Source organism: Malurus melanocephalus, unplaced genomic scaffold (genome assembly GCF_030028575.1).
Source record: "Malurus melanocephalus ecotype Western Australia unplaced genomic scaffold, MMel_1.1 scaffold_561, whole genome shotgun sequence".
In the NCBI taxonomy this organism is placed as follows: domain Eukaryota; kingdom Metazoa; phylum Chordata; class Aves; order Passeriformes; family Maluridae; genus Malurus; species Malurus melanocephalus.
The window spans coordinates 322,812-339,371 of record NW_026623793.1 but is presented as its reverse complement, the minus strand read 5'-3'; the positions used below and the strand labels follow the sequence as shown (position 1 = coordinate 339,371).

Sequence of the window (16,560 nt, the reverse complement as noted above, 5' to 3'; positions counted from 1 at the left end):
CCCTTCCCTTCCAGAACTAAATGCTCTCTTTTATTCCATGAATTTTTTTCAACTGTAAATATTCTGGATGAATGCCTGCAAGAAGAGTCTAAAGAAAAGTCCCAGAGCAAGAAAAATCTAATTTCAATGTTGGCAAGACTGAATAGAAAGAACACAAAAAGTGTGACAACTTCAGCAGCTGAGACAGGTGAGAGTGTTCCTCTCCCTTTGAAGGCTGTTTGCATACTCCCACCAAAATGGAAATTCCAGCAAGGTGATAAAAGCCTGAGAATAACACTGTATTTTAAAAGCAAAAAAAAGCATGCAGTATAAAAGCCTCATATTCTTGTTCTTTTTTGTTCCTCATACAATTTATAGAGAGAAATGATAAAAATAGAGATAATACAAAAACTGCATTTGGAAAGGCTATTCCTAAAACTCTGTAATAATCAGCAACATTTCCGTATCCTGATGGTACATATTGTTATGATTCCATTATATGAAGACTGTTTTTTTAATAGAAATATATGCATTTTGGCCATGCTGAAATTGCTTTTAAATGCTGACAATAATTCTCCCTGTAACAATCCTTAGTGTGTTCCAGGAAGGCTGTAAATGCTTTCCTTCCCTCAAACAAAAAAACTGGTAATTGCCACGCTACCCTTGATCAGCTGACATTAAATTAATCATAAATCAAACTTGCCTCCATCTTTCAGAGAACAAGTTTCTGCACAATTTTTCTGACCTCTAATTCCAACTAACCATCAGAAGCTGCACGGATCAGAATTTTGGCCAAATATTAATATTTTTAATGAACTTATGTCATTGAAATTCTTACTTATCTAAACACAGAGAGAATATAGGTTTGAGTAAAATTTTGAATATGAAATATTTTAGTATAGGAGATTTTATCCATTAATTACTTAGTGAACAAAAATCAAKGTAAGGCTTGTATGTAAATGGRAGTTGCAAAACATAYACCAGATGTTAYATAATGATATATRTTCAAATAATATTTAAATATTATAYTATCATATAATAAYTTTCTATTGTTAAAGATGATGTTTTACTATTATAAAATATCATAATACTCTCACTAACAGAYAGTACTAATAAAGGTATCCTATTATTATAGTTAAGCATGGAGTTTCCATTTCTCCTTTGGATGCAACATAAAAAAGAAATTAAATTTCACATTTTAAAAACTTAGTGCTTAGCTGAGAAAAAAAGGTAGAACTTGCCAAAAATTAAGAAAAATATTATTTTTAAATATGTAATTATGTCTAGAGATTTATCAGCAATTCTACACTTCTATGGCCTTGGGAGAAATGCCGTAAAATTTCAGCAAATGCGTTCTGAAATGTATAGAAAATAAAAATACTAATTCCTGCAGAAAGCAGGGCCTTCCTCYGACATGCCACATTAACTGTGGAACAGCAGGACACATGCATAATTTTCTCCCTTTCAGGAATATGCATTTCAATTTATATTTTTAGACAACACAGGGGCTCTTAAAGAATCATTCCAATGGAACATTTTCAAACATAGAAAGCTTTCACAGATTAACTTAGCAAAACTGAAGTACTGAAGCTCATCCGCAATCGTCTAAAATAAGTTTTTGCATCCTAATTTATGCAGCATCAGATGTCATGTAACAAAGCAAGCTAAAAATAAACAGGATGAAAGCAGCGAGGACTTTTTTAACTAAAGAGCTTATTTTGATGTGGCGTGGAGCACAAGAACTTGGCAGTGAAACACTCTGGTAGTTGAATTCTCCTGTTTTGCAGTGACTGTGACCTGSTGGAAGAAGTTCCTGGGAAGCACAGGAAGGTGGAATGGGAAGGCAGGGTGTGTTAGTACCGCAGCAGGGCAGGTCTGTCACTCCATGGACGCAGCACATGCAACACCTCCCCTGCCTCCTCCACACCCGACAGAGCCACAGCCACRCCAGGTGTGCAGAGAGCACAGTGACAAGAGAGGGACACCAAGACAACGGAAACAGCTGACACAAAGACATGGACAGCAAAACCAAAGCTCTGGAATCTTCCCCACCATGGGGCGCACGCCACCGACCGCCAGCCTCAAGCAGAGAGGAGGTGGAAGGTGACAGGAGAGGAGCTGTGGAGCCTGTGCAAGCTGGGACAGTGTGCCTTAGGATACCTGTATGGGCTTTCAGGGATATCTTTGTGCCCACGCAGCAGCTGACAAAGGGCAGGGAGCCAAGACAATGAGAAGATCTAAAATCGGCCCCTCCCACCTGCTTTGGGTAAATCCTGTTCTCTCAGATTCATTCACAACTGCGCTCAACCTTTGCGGGTGAGCGGGAAAGGGAAAACACCTTCACCTCTTGAAAAGCAAAACATCCCCTACAATCATCTGTGTCAACTTGTCTAGAACAGTATCTAAATACTGAGCAGGAAATAGGTGTCATTCCATGGGCCAAATGGACTATTTGTGCATGACATGCTTAGGAGCATGTGGAATATCCTGACTGCAGTGTATTATTACCATTTCATGCCTCTTTTCCATGAGATTTTAAGTGTATATTGTGGAAAATGTGAGCAGGGATGATTTGCTGCACACCTGCTTGAGAGGCAGCTTTTTCCATCAGCAGTAGTTTTTAAAACATAATAAAATAGCAAGACATCATTTCATAAATAATGAGAAATCAAAACCACAATYACATATAGAGTTTACAATAATCATGACTGTCTTCAGAGCTTACGAAGCAATAAATGGTTGATGYAATCAATATCCAAATAACTGCAGAGGTTGAATCAACCCCAAGAGTAGCTGACTGCAATATCTTCTACCTTCCTATCTTGTTAAACAATAAGTCTTCGTGTCCAGCTTTAAACTTTGTGTTCTAAAATACTCTTGATCACTTGGACATGTAATTTTACAGCCCAGCTACTTAAAAACCAGCAGTTCCCAAGAACGAGCCCTGTGTAGCTCAGKCTGAATAAATGACCATGTTTCCCCACGTCACCCCAAATCCCCATTTGAAATATTTAACCCTGCACATATAAAATGATCAGTTTTTCTTTCGCCCTGAGTGATTGTGAAATCACCCATAAACAATCCAGAGTGATGATGGGACATTTCAGTAGGACAAGTGGGAGGAGGAAGCCAGTGGGAGTCACCCAATCAGTATCCCATAGTTTGTCTGGGGAAGAGGCAAGTGCTGCTGGCACTGAGTAGGTTACTTTTCCCTGTATCAGCCCTTCAGTAAAAATGGACTGAGCCCACTAGTGAAGTATCCATAGCACATACTGAGACTGGCACAGACATTTCAGGGGACTGAAAGGCTTTAGCTGAGTCCAGAGTCTCCATTTCTATTGCTGTGCATCACACATGGTCTTGTGTCATGTAACRTTAGACCAGCTAACAGGCTTATTCCCTAAAAAACATCAGTTTGCTCAGCTTTTTCTGTTATGATGCAGGCAGGTTAWACAGGAGACTAAAGGAAATAGTATTTCTGCCTCCTACTATCACCCACACCTGCTGTTCTTTAGTCTGGTAACAYAGAAAACAGTCTACATAAAACAAASCAACCCCAAAAGCAAGCAAAGAAAAATCCCAGTCCATTCCCCAGAAGGGACAATATCATATGCAGGGAACAGAAAGACTCACCCTGGTTTTGGCATCGATCTGCCCTCCGCGATCCAACAAGAGCTTCACCATGTTTGTGTTTCCCCTTTTGGAAGCCACATGCAGTGGGGTGATTCCATTCTACACCATGAAAAGAACAAACAATGAGCTGGATGGATCTGAAGGAGTGCAATGGGGGTGAAGTTGGGTTCGGATCACAAAAAATGAGACCATCACATCATAGAGAATAACAAGAATGTACCAGAGCACCAGAGCTAGGCACACACCATACAAGCTAGAGTTAGTAATTCCTTCCTACAGCAAGATTCCTTCTCCATGGTTTGGGGATCCTTGAATCAAAGAAGCAGCGCATCTGCCCAAGCAGCAAACATTGCAGCCCCAGGGCCAGACAAATACACAAACATGTATCAGAGTCCCAATGAGCCAATAGTCACAAAACACTGATGCATTTAAATCACTGCAACGTACACAGAGGACACAAATGCGTCACTCCTACACAAAGGGACCTGCTAGTTATTGCCAAGAGCATAAAGGAGGAGTAGGCTGTGTAGGCTGAAAGTCCTTGAAAACACTTTGGGTGAGGCAAGAGGTAATATTAGCAGTTACTCCAGATTGGAAACAGGAGGGAGTCAGTCTGGAAGGCAGAACTTTGAAGTTCATTCAAAGTGTGTCTGGCAAAATTAAACAGCAAACTTGTGACCTGGGGGTTGGGTTGTGATTACCGGAGGATTTAACTTCAAACTACATGTACAACAACAAAGAGGTTGTAGTATGTAACTGCAATTGTTTACCACAAAAGAGTAGTCATGATCAATTAGTGCTTTTGTTGCATTTATATAATAGCAATATACTGTACTTTTTGATTTACAAATACATTTATACATATGATGTGAAAAAATCAAATTAAAGTGGTATGGCAAACACTGAATACTGAAAAAGCCAATCAATCCTACATCTATTAGCTGAGTACATCTAACAAACAGGAAAGCCAAGGGGAGTTGACACATTATGAGAGTATCAGCTTTCTGGAGCTGGCCAAAGGATCCTGTTTCCTCCAGCTGTTACACAACTCCTCAGGCTTCCAGTGCATGGCTCAGAGACAACCCCTCAGAATTACTGCAAAAAAAATATATCTTTGATCCCAACACAATTTCAGCATTACTTTGCTCCTTCCTTCACTCAGCTCTTGATTGAGTTACCCAAAGCAGCCCTCCCAAAGGTGAAAGGGTGAGGCCGTACCCTTGCTGTGAAGTCGACGGCAGCTCCGCGGTTCAGCAGCAGCGTGGCCACRTTGACGTTTCCATAATGTGCAGCGATGTGCAAAGGGGTGAAGCCACTCTACAAAGGCAAACAGCCCTCGTTACGGAAATCTTCTTGTACAAGATCACCAGTTTAACTAGAATTTGATTTTAAAAGTGATGGCCAGCAAATGCATTATTGTCAGTTTTATCCAGTGCAGAAAGGGCAGTTTTCAGGTGGGAGATTATGAAAAATGYTTCATTCTTTCATTGTCCCAACTCAGACTCCTGCATTGGTGGCCAATAAGAGTAGCTTTCACCACAGAATATATTAATATATTAGCCATTCCTAAAGAAATTAAAGCAAGTTTCCTAATTACCATTTAGAAGCAACATGGGTCTTTTGGGCTCCATCTATTTACTGGATTTGGATAAATGACCGCAAAAGTTGTTGGACTCTTATTTTACTGCTCTTAAACACAGAAATATGGACAATGTATTTCCTTCTGGGTGGTTTTTTTTTGCTAGTTTTTGTTTTTTGAAAGCTGCAATTATCCAATGTGTAATTAAAGTGTTTGGTTTACATGAGAAATTACTTAGTAGCACAGTAAAAGAAACATAATTACTTATATTTATATCCAGTTTGTATTGCAAAGGATCTGAAAAAACTTTGCAATCTATAAATCAGRAAAACTACATTTTATTTACTGCAATTTGAACACCTGCTYYAGCTAGGAGATAYAGAATTGCTTGACGACAACAGCAATGRAGATTAAATTTTCAGAAACTAGGACAGAGAGCAAGCTTTTATTCTCATAAGTAATTCAAGTAGAAAGGGCCTTGGTTTTGAGTTTCCCTGAAGAGCTTTACACTGATTTGATTGGATCTTGCTGTTATAAAAAAAAAGGAACACTTCTGACTTCTTGACTACAGCATGCTCCCATCTAGGTTTCCTTCCTCTGAGTATCCAAATCAGCATTTTAAGTTACTCCTGGAACAAAGGAATGTGGGGGTGTGCTGCCCTCCTTGATGGGCACTGCTGCAGCTCTTTGTTGTTTCCCAGAGGGGAGAAGGAGCCCATGGAGCAGGTGCCCAGGGAAGCTGTCACCCTTCAGTTCACATCACAGCTGCTCATCTGTGCACACATGCCAAGCAGGAAGCACCTTCCCATGGGCACGTGCATCCATAATTCATTCCCTCCTCCAACTCAGAAACTCCATTATTCAAAAGCAGGTATGGAAAAAACTACTGCATTCTTGGAAATCGTTCTTTCTCCTAAAAGTGGCAATAATCTTTTGGGGAGAAATCCCACTCCAAGCCAATCTGACCCATGATTTCCAGTGGAAGAGAATTCTTTATAAGGAATGTTTTATTTACTGCAGATAAGTTCTGAGTATGTACTGTCCCTGAGCGCTTTGCAAAACTTAATGGAAAAGATTGTAATAAGAACAATAGTAAAAATAAGCAGATGCCCTGAACAAGTTTTTTTACCTTGGGGAATTTGATTATGCTAATTGTTGTAAAAGAAGGAAAATTAATTTTACCATTATTCTGGCTGGGCCAGACACCCTGATTTAGTTATGCCAAGTGASTGCATTTTCATAATTAATGAAACTGAGCTAAAAAAGCATTTTTATCCTCTTAGCTCCATTACTCGCTTCAGACTTCTTTGAACTGATGTGAATTCTCAAAAATGCCCTTCAATACTGACACAAATAAAAAGAAATTCTAAGACAAAGGATGCATAATAGGTTTTTTGAGTCACAAATTTCTATGTACTTAAAAAAAGAGTCTTATCTTCACTTTTAGGGCWAAATAATAAAGAAATACTGGCAAAGAGCAGAAAAAATAATAATAAGTAATAGAAAGAGTAATTAAAAATYGTTGATCTCGGTACCTCAGTCGTCCTATTCACCATCATCTGATGCAGCATGGTTTGGGAAAAAGAGGAACAATATTAAAGACTGGCCGCAAAATGAAGAACTATGTTGCTTTTTTTGAAATDAGTTATGCTGTTAATTATAGGAAAAGCCATTTAAGCATGCATTAACTTTAAACAMAACCTATGTTCCCATGGGTAATTAACCAGTATCCTATTTATTAGTGAAGCAGTCATTCTGCTTCCATTCCAGTGGCTTCTGGTTTGCAAATAATGAGAAAAAGCTGCTTACCAAAGAAACAGGAGGTGCTAGTAAAAAGTGGAAAAATGAGCACTTTGTAATTACAGTGTAGATTAACACTGCAAACTTAAAGGTGATACTGGTGGAGTAAGGTGTCTTTCCCCATTAGAAGGCAGGGATTGAAGTTGCTGTCCCTGGGCTCTGAGCCYGCCCCGTTACCTTGGACTGCACATCGGCGTTGTGGTCGTTCTGCAGCAGCAGCGCCGCCGATTTGGTGTCGTCCTTCCTGGCGGCGATGTGCAGCGCCGGCAGCCGCACCTTGCCCTTGGTGTCGTTCTCCAGCAGGATGGCCACAGCCTGGTTGTGTCCCTGCTGCAGTGCCACAGCCAGAGGGGTGAAACCGTCCTGGGGGACAGGAAACAAGGGGTGCTCGGCACAGTGGCACGGCCTCGGGGAGCCGCACTGCGCCCTTTGCGCACGCAAACTCGGGAAAAACGTTGCCACCTGTTTTCCACCTCTGCACTCCATCTCCAGGGAAATRACACTGGATGCACAACATTTTAACTCTTTCAAACACCTTCAAAAGGCTTTCAAACACTTGAAATACTTTGAAAATTGTTTCTGTACTTCAAAGTAGTCTTTCTTTAAGTCAAGTGTAAGCAAAGGATCACTTTAAAGCATCTCTCTTAATTACTCCTCATCAAAAAATGTGCCACAAAGCATATTTTTAGCAATTTTTTAGTAAACTTACTGAGCACTGAACAATATCAATGTGAAAAATACAGAGACAACACATTTCTGAATATCTCATATCTCTGCAAAAAGAAAGTTTATCAAATGTGTTTGCTGCAGTTCCCATTCCAAGTCATACATGAACCATGAATCAAGAAATGCAGGTCATGTTTAGGAATATGATTTGGAGGAGGAAAGCATCAGATTATTCTTTTTTTTTTTTTTTTTTTTTTGGATATAGGAAATCAGAGAAATCTGTTGTCATTCATAGTTTTAGCTTTGTTTTAAAACTAGTTTGAAACTGTGTTGCTCCTCCATGCGTGCCTGGAATGGCCAAAGCTTTAATACCCATGATAACATGATAACAGCTTGCTCTGCTGACTGAAATACTGTGGGAGAGCAGATATTTTATCCTGGTTTCAAACTGAACCTTGCTCTGGTCAAACATCCTCCCCAAGCACAGGTGTGCTGTAACCACAGGAGAGATGGGACAGCATTGCTTTGGAATAGGAATATGGAAAGATGAGAGAAGAATAAAGGCCAAGTTAGGAAGGAATGAGAGCTAACATATGCTGGAAGAAACATCCAAAGAATTGCCAGGCAATTTTTCCCCTCAGTAATCGAATAACTTTGTCTCCCTTTTGCGTCGAACTGGGGTAGGTGCATTGTAACAGCGATACTGSTGTGGATTCTGCCTGTAATAGAGATTAAATTCTGTACAGTGAATTAAAAAAGGGGGAACAGCTGACAAAACAGCTGAACTGTAAAGATAATTCTGAGATTGGGGCTACATAAGGTGTTGAAATGGCTTAATGCATTTGCCTTTTGCCTCTGGAAACATGAGAACAAATCCTGGATTATRGACTATGAAACCGAGCTCATCCTTACTCTCCTTTTTTATCGACACATATATAAGCGTGAGAGGAAATGAAATACATCCAAAAGCAGTGCAAGTTTCAAGGYTTCAAAGACAAGTTCATCCATTTGATTTGCACCATTTCATCTTGCACCCTTCTCTAAAAGGACATGACTCTTTCTGCATTGCATCGCCTACTGCCTCAGGAAAGCATGGCTGCCCGAAGCTTGGAGAAAGCTTTTCATTTGCTCACCTCCCATGAGGAGGTCCAGTCTTTGATGCTAAACAGAAGGTCCTTCTCCATGAATTTCAGTGGCACCCATAGTTCAGGCTGCCAAACCACTTTATTGAATGTACCATCTCTTCATCCTCCCCATGAGCTGAACTCTGAGCACATATAAAAGCAATGGTAGCTCAGGCCTTCCTTCAGGAACACTCACACAATCATGGAAAACATCACCTCAGCAAGACCTGAACCTAAATTGACCTAGTTAAGCAATAAAGATGTTAAGAGCCTTTACTTTACAAGCTACAGAGTGTAAACAGATCTTTCTGCTGGCAAAAGACACATTGCGAGTCCAGCTCAGAGTAGGAATTTTTTTTTTCCTCTCCTCTGCCTTTTTTATAAAATCAGACTATAGTGTGAGTTMTGTGGATGTCTGCATTTAAGCAGAGGCCACATGAATTATAACCATTTCAGCCTCCCAATTCCTGCAAACTGAATGAATTCCCAGCCAGCAGAAGTCAATGCTGGGAGMAAGGCTGCCAGCAGGTGACTGGGCTGCAGCCAGGACTGGGCTCCTGGAGAGCCCCAGCTCCACCTGRCTCCTTCACAAGGAGTTGTTTCTGCCACGTTGCCTGGCAATCACATGGGATTTCGTACTTCAGAAAGCTGACATGTAACACGATCACCACATCTATAAGGGGATTATTTTAGGAGCTTTCATCAAATGGTACAGTATCCACTGAGAGAAGGGACAGTAAGACAGCTGTTAACGCTGACAGGTTTGAAGGGAAGGAGAGGGAGCATAAATGCAGCAGCATTTCAAATTCACCCACTGGTGAAGGCAATCCAGAAAGGGAATGTTTCTGGACAGGCTAGAGAAAACAATAAACATGAACAAAACTGTGACSAGAGAGGAACTTTGCTAGAGCTACTTCTCATGGCACATCCACATTCAGAGAACAGGAAGACGACACATTTTGCAGCACAGAGCCTGCTCATTCATCCCTTGGCTTGGAATAAAATACATTTGGCAGAAAGACAGGAAGAGGAGGGAACAGAATAAGCACAGTCCTAATGACCAAAGATTTTTCCCCATTGCCCCTAAGCCCTCTCAAAGTGCAGAAGGGAGCCTGTGGAATTCAGTTCCTCTTGAGAAGGAGTCTCATCTCTCCAACTTAGGTGTCTGCCCTGCTTGCACAGAAGTTACTGCGGGTTTACAATCCAGATCCCCAATTAATCCCGTCCTTCTGCCTATTTACACCCACATGATCCAGAAATAGAAAAAGAGTGTCCATGGAGAAAACAGCACATTGCCTGCCAGCTCATTGATGCAATCCTCGTTAGTCATTTGGTTTCCAGTTCATACTGGTCACAGACAATAATAAATACTCACATGTTACACCAAGGAGAGCCTCAGAATCAGTGTAACTTAGGGGAAGAGCAGCAGGAGGCTGGAGTAGGTGACTTTTCCTGAATGGTTCTGTGAACCCAGCCCAGCACCACAGAGCCTCATCACTTCTGAAGTCAACTAAAATCCCAAGACCCAGATGCTGGGTTAATGCTTGGACTCARTGATGTTAGAGGTCCTTTCCAACCTAAACCACTCTGTGATTCTAAAAGGAAGTTTGTTGTTAACAACTACCTGTTGATACCAATTGACACAGCCAAGCCCTGTGGACACAGCCCACACTGTCCTGACTTCAAGTGACACAAAGGCAAAAAAAATTAAAAAAGAGGAAACCCCCTCACCTCAGTAGCTGTGCTTTGGTTGGCTCCATTCTCCAGGAGATATTTGACCACCTCAATGTGGTTCTCTTGAGCTGCCATGTACAAGGGAGTAAAGCCATTCTGGGAAGAACACAGGAGAAAACAATGTCATGTGGAAAGGATATGTACCAATAATGAATCACAAATAAACACACAGCTAAAAATGCATTTGTGTTTTAGTAACTGAACCTAAGAAGAACAACCTTGTATTTTTCACTTAATACAGTCATGTTCAATGCCATTTAAACCCACAGAACTCTCCATGCTTTCATACTCCTTTCCTTCTGACATWTTTTAAGGAAGCAATAGACACACTAATTATTAATACAGCTATTCCTTGCTATAGTGCTCAGGGATGTAAAGCTGGCAATAAAGTTTTATGAAAGCTGACAGGAAAGCAGGAGTTTCCYTGGTTTATTACATTTACTTAACCAAAGACGTCATCCCCTGGAGACCATGAAGTCCATACCTTCTGACAAGCTCAGTAGAGATGGCAAAGGCTTAACTTGCTACATAGAATTTCGCAATACATAAAACATTGCAAATCATCCAGCATAAAGGAACTCAGCCTTGCAAAGAAACAAATGCATTTCTGACCATACAGCAGGTTCAGCTATGATTTAATTTAAAACATACATTCAAATGACCTAAATTTATTCAAATAATTTGCTCTGGATACAACAGTAATAAAAAATATTATTCTAAGTCAATCAACCTACATTAGAAATGCAAGTTCTTTCATCACATTTAGGTATTTTAATGTGAACAATTGTAATTAATTACCAACAAAATCCTGATGAAAGAAAGGCATGGAGGTGAGATGTCTACCTGATAAATACTTTACTTTTAAGAGTTTCCAGGATTTCTTAAAATAGCTTAGAAAATTTTACAATATTTTCTAGATTACCATATAAGAGGACATAATCAACTACATTTCTTGCTTGAAATGTCACTTTTAATTAGAAAACAAAGACATAAACCAGACTACAAACATGCAATTTATTTGGTTTTTTATTATCTTTTATGCTGTCACAATGAATAACAGGGTCRTGCATGCACACAAACAATCAAAATTAATACAAGTACTGTGATAACTAAAAACCTTGTTTGAGAGAAGACAATATTATCTTTCTAGGAAACCTGCAGTGGAAAYATTCCAATGATTTCCTAATGAAATGAAAGCTCATTTTTCAGTCATTAGAAAATACAGAGATTGTAGAACTGATGTSTCTATAACCCCCCTCTGTGTCCACAAATGCAGAAGACTGCTCAGGCAATAAAAATAATTTATGTCGTGGGTGTCATATATRTTGGATWTCTRTCATATATGTTGTAGCAAGTCTTCYAATGCTTTGCATAATATTCTGGCWTTCCYATTAACAATCTTGGAACACRGAATTTAAATTCTTATTTATCAGATTCTCATTATCAGTCACAGAAAGCATGACCAACATAGTCTGCTAGTCTGCCACACCACAGGATCATAATTTGAAACCATGGAAAAGAGAGCTGGAAAGATAATTTAGTATGAACAAATACAAGTTTTTCCACTACTGCAGGAAAAATAAATTATGCACACAGGGAATGACAAGTTAGAGAAAAATTCTGCAGAAAAGGCCTGAAGGTCACAGAAGTCTTCCAAAGGRTCACTGGTCAAGGAGCTCATTCTGCTGTAATAAAGACAATCCTTCCACTGGCATAAAAATGTATCTCCTCAGGGAAGCAAGCTTTATTTGAGAAAAGGCTAATAAACAGTGGTGTTCTGGCTGGAAAGGGCAAAGTGAAGGAAAACAGTCTTTAAAGGGGAAGGTAAAGATCTGTTCTGCGTGATCATGATGACTGAAAAAAACCACCAGAGTTTACAAGGCCACTGGAGGGAAAATTCAGGTTAGACATCAAGAAAAGCCTCTTAACAATAAGGTCAGGCTGAGGGGCAGCTTTCCTCCTCCCAAATCACTGCTAAAACCAGGCAGCAAACTGGAAGCACAGAGCCAGCCTCTCCCATGTCTCCCTGGAGCAGGAGCTGGGGACTCAGCACCTCTGGGCTCCTGACTGCTCCCTTTAGCTGGGAGGGGGAGATAAGAGATCCCACCACAACATCAAATGAAGGAATGCTGTTCACCAAATAACTGGGAAGGTGCAGGGGATTGCCAGGCAGAGGCATGAGCTGGCAGAGGGCATTAGGAAGACTCTGGGCTCTATTCCATTGCAGCTGCAGGGAACAGCACAGAGAAAGCTGCAGGTAACCGAGCTGGCTCACTGTTCCAGCTCTCCTTCCCATTCCGGAAAGAACCAATGAGGCAAACTACAAGGGATAACAAACAGTAATTTTCCACTCACCTCATAAGCATTTTAACGGTAAAGTCTAATCTTTCAAASGTAATACCTACCATGTGTACAATCCTTCTAGCTCAGAATATTACAAAGATCACACACRTTAAATTGGGTGAATATGACAATTTTCAAGGCACAGTAAATCAATTTGCTTAAAAGCTTTGAAGAATCTAATTTTTTTAATCAACTCAAGTCCMTGGTTCTGGAACAGAACTAGGACAATAAATCCTGGATTAGGAGACTATAAACAATGCATACATGACTTTGTGACCTTTTAATACCAAGAAAAACGAAATGTTTTTCTACACAGAGGTCCAGAAGAGAGCCCATTSTGTCATATCTGTGCTATAATCACACCTGAAACTACAGTAATTAGGGGAAAGAAAATTCTTACACATAAAATCATAAGTTTCTTTGCTTTCCTTCAGGCTTTATGTAGTCTAAAACTGCTGTATATATTTTGTTGAAGTCTGTCTCATTTAGGGAATTACAACATGTTAAGATGTAGATGCAAAACCGCCTTTACCAGACACGCTGGAAAAGATTCCCCTGAATTTCTCCCCCTGGCAAGGTCAAGCCTGATTTTGTCTGCCTGGCAGGGAGAAGTCTGCTCTCTCAGTCTGCTTTCAGTGAAGCTCTGGTTTCAGAGCTTCTAATTGCAGTGTCCCCAACTGCAATAACCCTGGCCCTTGGCCAGGAAAGTCCTATTTTAGGATTCCYAATATGCCTGCTCTCCTCAGCAGAGCTGTGCCCAGTGGGATTATGTTCTAGCCCTGCTGGAGCTCTTCCTTCTCCCCTGGCCACTGGACCCCAGTGTTCCATTCTCCTCCCACCCCACATGGTTTCTGTGATGGGTCTGTCTGTCTCCTCCACAGWGAGTTTCTCTCTCTCAGCCAGTCCTTCAGCTGAATTCAAATGCCCACATAAAAGCAGATCTTTCCCTTCATTTCCCGTCCTTTTGTTAATCTAAAATCCCCCTCTCAGTTTCTCATCTTTTAGCTGGCAAGGGCTATACACCAATATTTGAGTTCTCTGCTCTGCTTCCAGAGATATTTCCAAACTCAAAATCCCGTATGTCCCCAAATTAGAGAAAACATGTTTTCCCTTGACATTTATTTCACTGTCTCAAAGTGTCTTCTACTGCATCCATGGCATACYGGGAAATTATTCTCCAGGGCCATAGTGCAAGGGAGACAGACCTTAGCACGTGGAAAGGCACTCAGCAAGTTTATCAGGCCAGTTCTGGGCACTTTTTATTTCAATAAATTTCCCTTCAGTTCATGATTCCACACTGTCCAGAATTAGAGGAAGAATACCACCTGTGTCCTGGAAAAAGAGAAATGCACTATATTTTTCTTTCTTGTAAAGCCCAGCTGTGTAATCATGTTATGTCTGTATGTTTAGATTTGGTGCATCATCTGAAAAATCAAAATTAATTGTGTAATGATATATAACATTCATTTCCAAACAATGGTTTCATCAGAGTATTTGTGGTGAGGACAGAATACTCCAATTTCATTACCCTACAAATGTGCATTGCAAGATGTTTATTGCTATAACATAAAGTCAGAATGATAAATTATCACTACACAGAGTATATTTCATATTCCATTCTTTCYACTACATTCACTGATTTACTGTCTAATTGGAGAAAATGAGTAGCTCTCAATGATTCTTCAAGCTATTAATGCAAATTGGCAAGTCTATATATGACTCAGAATTTGTATCGTTAAATTGTGCCTGAGCCTTAATAAAGAACACAGGCTGAAGAAGCAGAGGGATTTTTGGAGTATTGAGAAAACCATGCAGTTCCATAGCTTGGTAGAGGTTGATTTCATGGCAGGCTTTCATGGAACCAAGGTTCTTCTTTGCAGAACTGAATTGTTAGCAGTGGACTTCAGTGCACATATACCTTATAAACACATATCTATATATATATATATAAATATACACAAACACATGAATATCTGTCCTTTTTTTATCCTGATAAGCAAAAGAGAAAAAAAAAAAGAGATATAGAATCCCTTCATTTTCCCTATTTGAAGAGGATTCATAACAGTTAGCAACAGATCCTTTGACTAAATAGTTAACATCAACCCAGAAGAACATACCAATTTTATTTTTTAGGCCTCCAGGAACTATTCAAGACTCTACTGCTTGACAGAGATTACCAGGAAAGACAAGAAAACTGGCAYCTCCTGCAATGGTTTGCATACAAGTGCTTATTTCTGCTTAGTTTTACTCAATAAGAACAGATTCTGACACAAAGGATGAGACAAGAAAGAGACAAGCTTAGATTATTCATCAAACAGCTCACACACATCAGAAAATCTGTGTGATTCATGGTCATGTGCTAAAATCCTATTTTATGCAGTAAGATTATGATCATTTGGGGGCCTTCAAGTTCAAGAACTGTTTCAGGGCTTTTTCTGTTCTTCAGAATATTGCACAACTTCAACAAGAACAGTAAGTTCCTGATCTAAATCTTTATTCAGCARCAGACAATTCACCTTCCTCTTTTCCCAATCTTCCTCAGATATCAGTGTAAACCTTCACCTCAACAGTTCTACCTGCTCTCACTGTTTTTTTTTTTATCCCAGTTGCCAGGAATCTCTGCAGGAGAGGAAATAACTCCAGCAAAGGTTATTCTCTGTCACAGGATAATGCTATGCAGGGAAGGAAAAGACCAAAGGTAGGGAGCACAAACTGAACATCAGGAAACACTTTTTTTACTGTGAGGGGGACCAAGCACTGGCACAGGTTACCCACAGAGGGTGTGGCATCTCCACCATGGGAAATACTCAAAAACCCAGAATCTGTTCCTTCTGTGACTCAGTGAAAAATCCTCAAACAATCCAAGCAATAAACTAATTGTAAYCAATGAAATATGAGAGTGACAACTAAATGCAATCTGCAAGCTAAATTCAAAGAACACATCTTGATAGAACCATCAATATCACAGTTCTGGGAACTTTGCTCAGTGCATTATGCTCAGAGCATTATTTTCAGCCAGTCTATAAATAAATGCTTCATAAGAGGATTTTATCAGAGCAGGAGAGATTCTCTGTGTAAAAGGGTGAATTAAGGATAGATCAAGGTACCTATGGTAATTTTTAAAAGTGTCTTTTYTGTTGCTCTTAGCTTACATCAAAATCCAGGATTTTAATGTAGTAGTAACTTCAACAATTCACTTTCATATTTTGTTTCCATTAAAATATATTTGCCATGAAACAGATAATCCGTGCTTGTTTTCATTTTAAAAAATCACAAAAATAATTGAACTATGACATCTATATTWACATTCCATCTAATAGCAACTGTGAAATTTGAGAAGATAAGGGTATAAGATAAAGGGATAAGATAAAAGGAAATTCCTATAATTTTAAGGTGCCTAAGGAATCTCACTTTGCCACACGGTCTGTAGAAAGTGGGCTACTCTGAAGAAAGATTAGGAATATTCAAATCACGTGATGAGAGAGAGATATTCAGAAAAAACACCTTTTAGATATATCCACAACCAGATGAAATACTGTGGATTTCTGATGAAAGTAWGATGTCTTTGCTGAGCAGAATCTTTCCTCCATGCCTCCAAGAGAGCAGTACATTAGTATTTATTCACTTGTCTGGGCTATCATTTCCTTTTCTAACAAAGAGAAAAACACTGGAAAGTGCTAGAWAGGATGACAGAGAGATCAG

At 39.8% G+C, this 16,560-nt stretch overlaps 1 protein-coding gene across 1 annotated transcript in view; it reads right to left on the bottom strand.

Moving 5' to 3' along the window:
- ANK2 (ankyrin 2) overlaps nucleotides 1-16,560 on the bottom strand; it is a 175,550-nt gene that overhangs the window by 81,069 nt on the left and 77,921 nt on the right. Inside the window, exons 5-9 of the mRNA XM_057382272.1 lie at nucleotides 10,513-10,611; nucleotides 7,169-7,354; nucleotides 6,727-6,750; nucleotides 4,831-4,929; nucleotides 3,613-3,711 (exon numbers count right to left, since the gene is read on the bottom strand). Of these exons, the coding sequence (XP_057238255.1) occupies nucleotides 3,613-3,711; nucleotides 4,831-4,929; nucleotides 6,727-6,750; nucleotides 7,169-7,354; nucleotides 10,513-10,611 (507 nt within the window). The remainder of the gene's footprint in view (nucleotides 1-3,612; nucleotides 3,712-4,830; nucleotides 4,930-6,726; nucleotides 6,751-7,168; nucleotides 7,355-10,512; nucleotides 10,612-16,560) is intronic.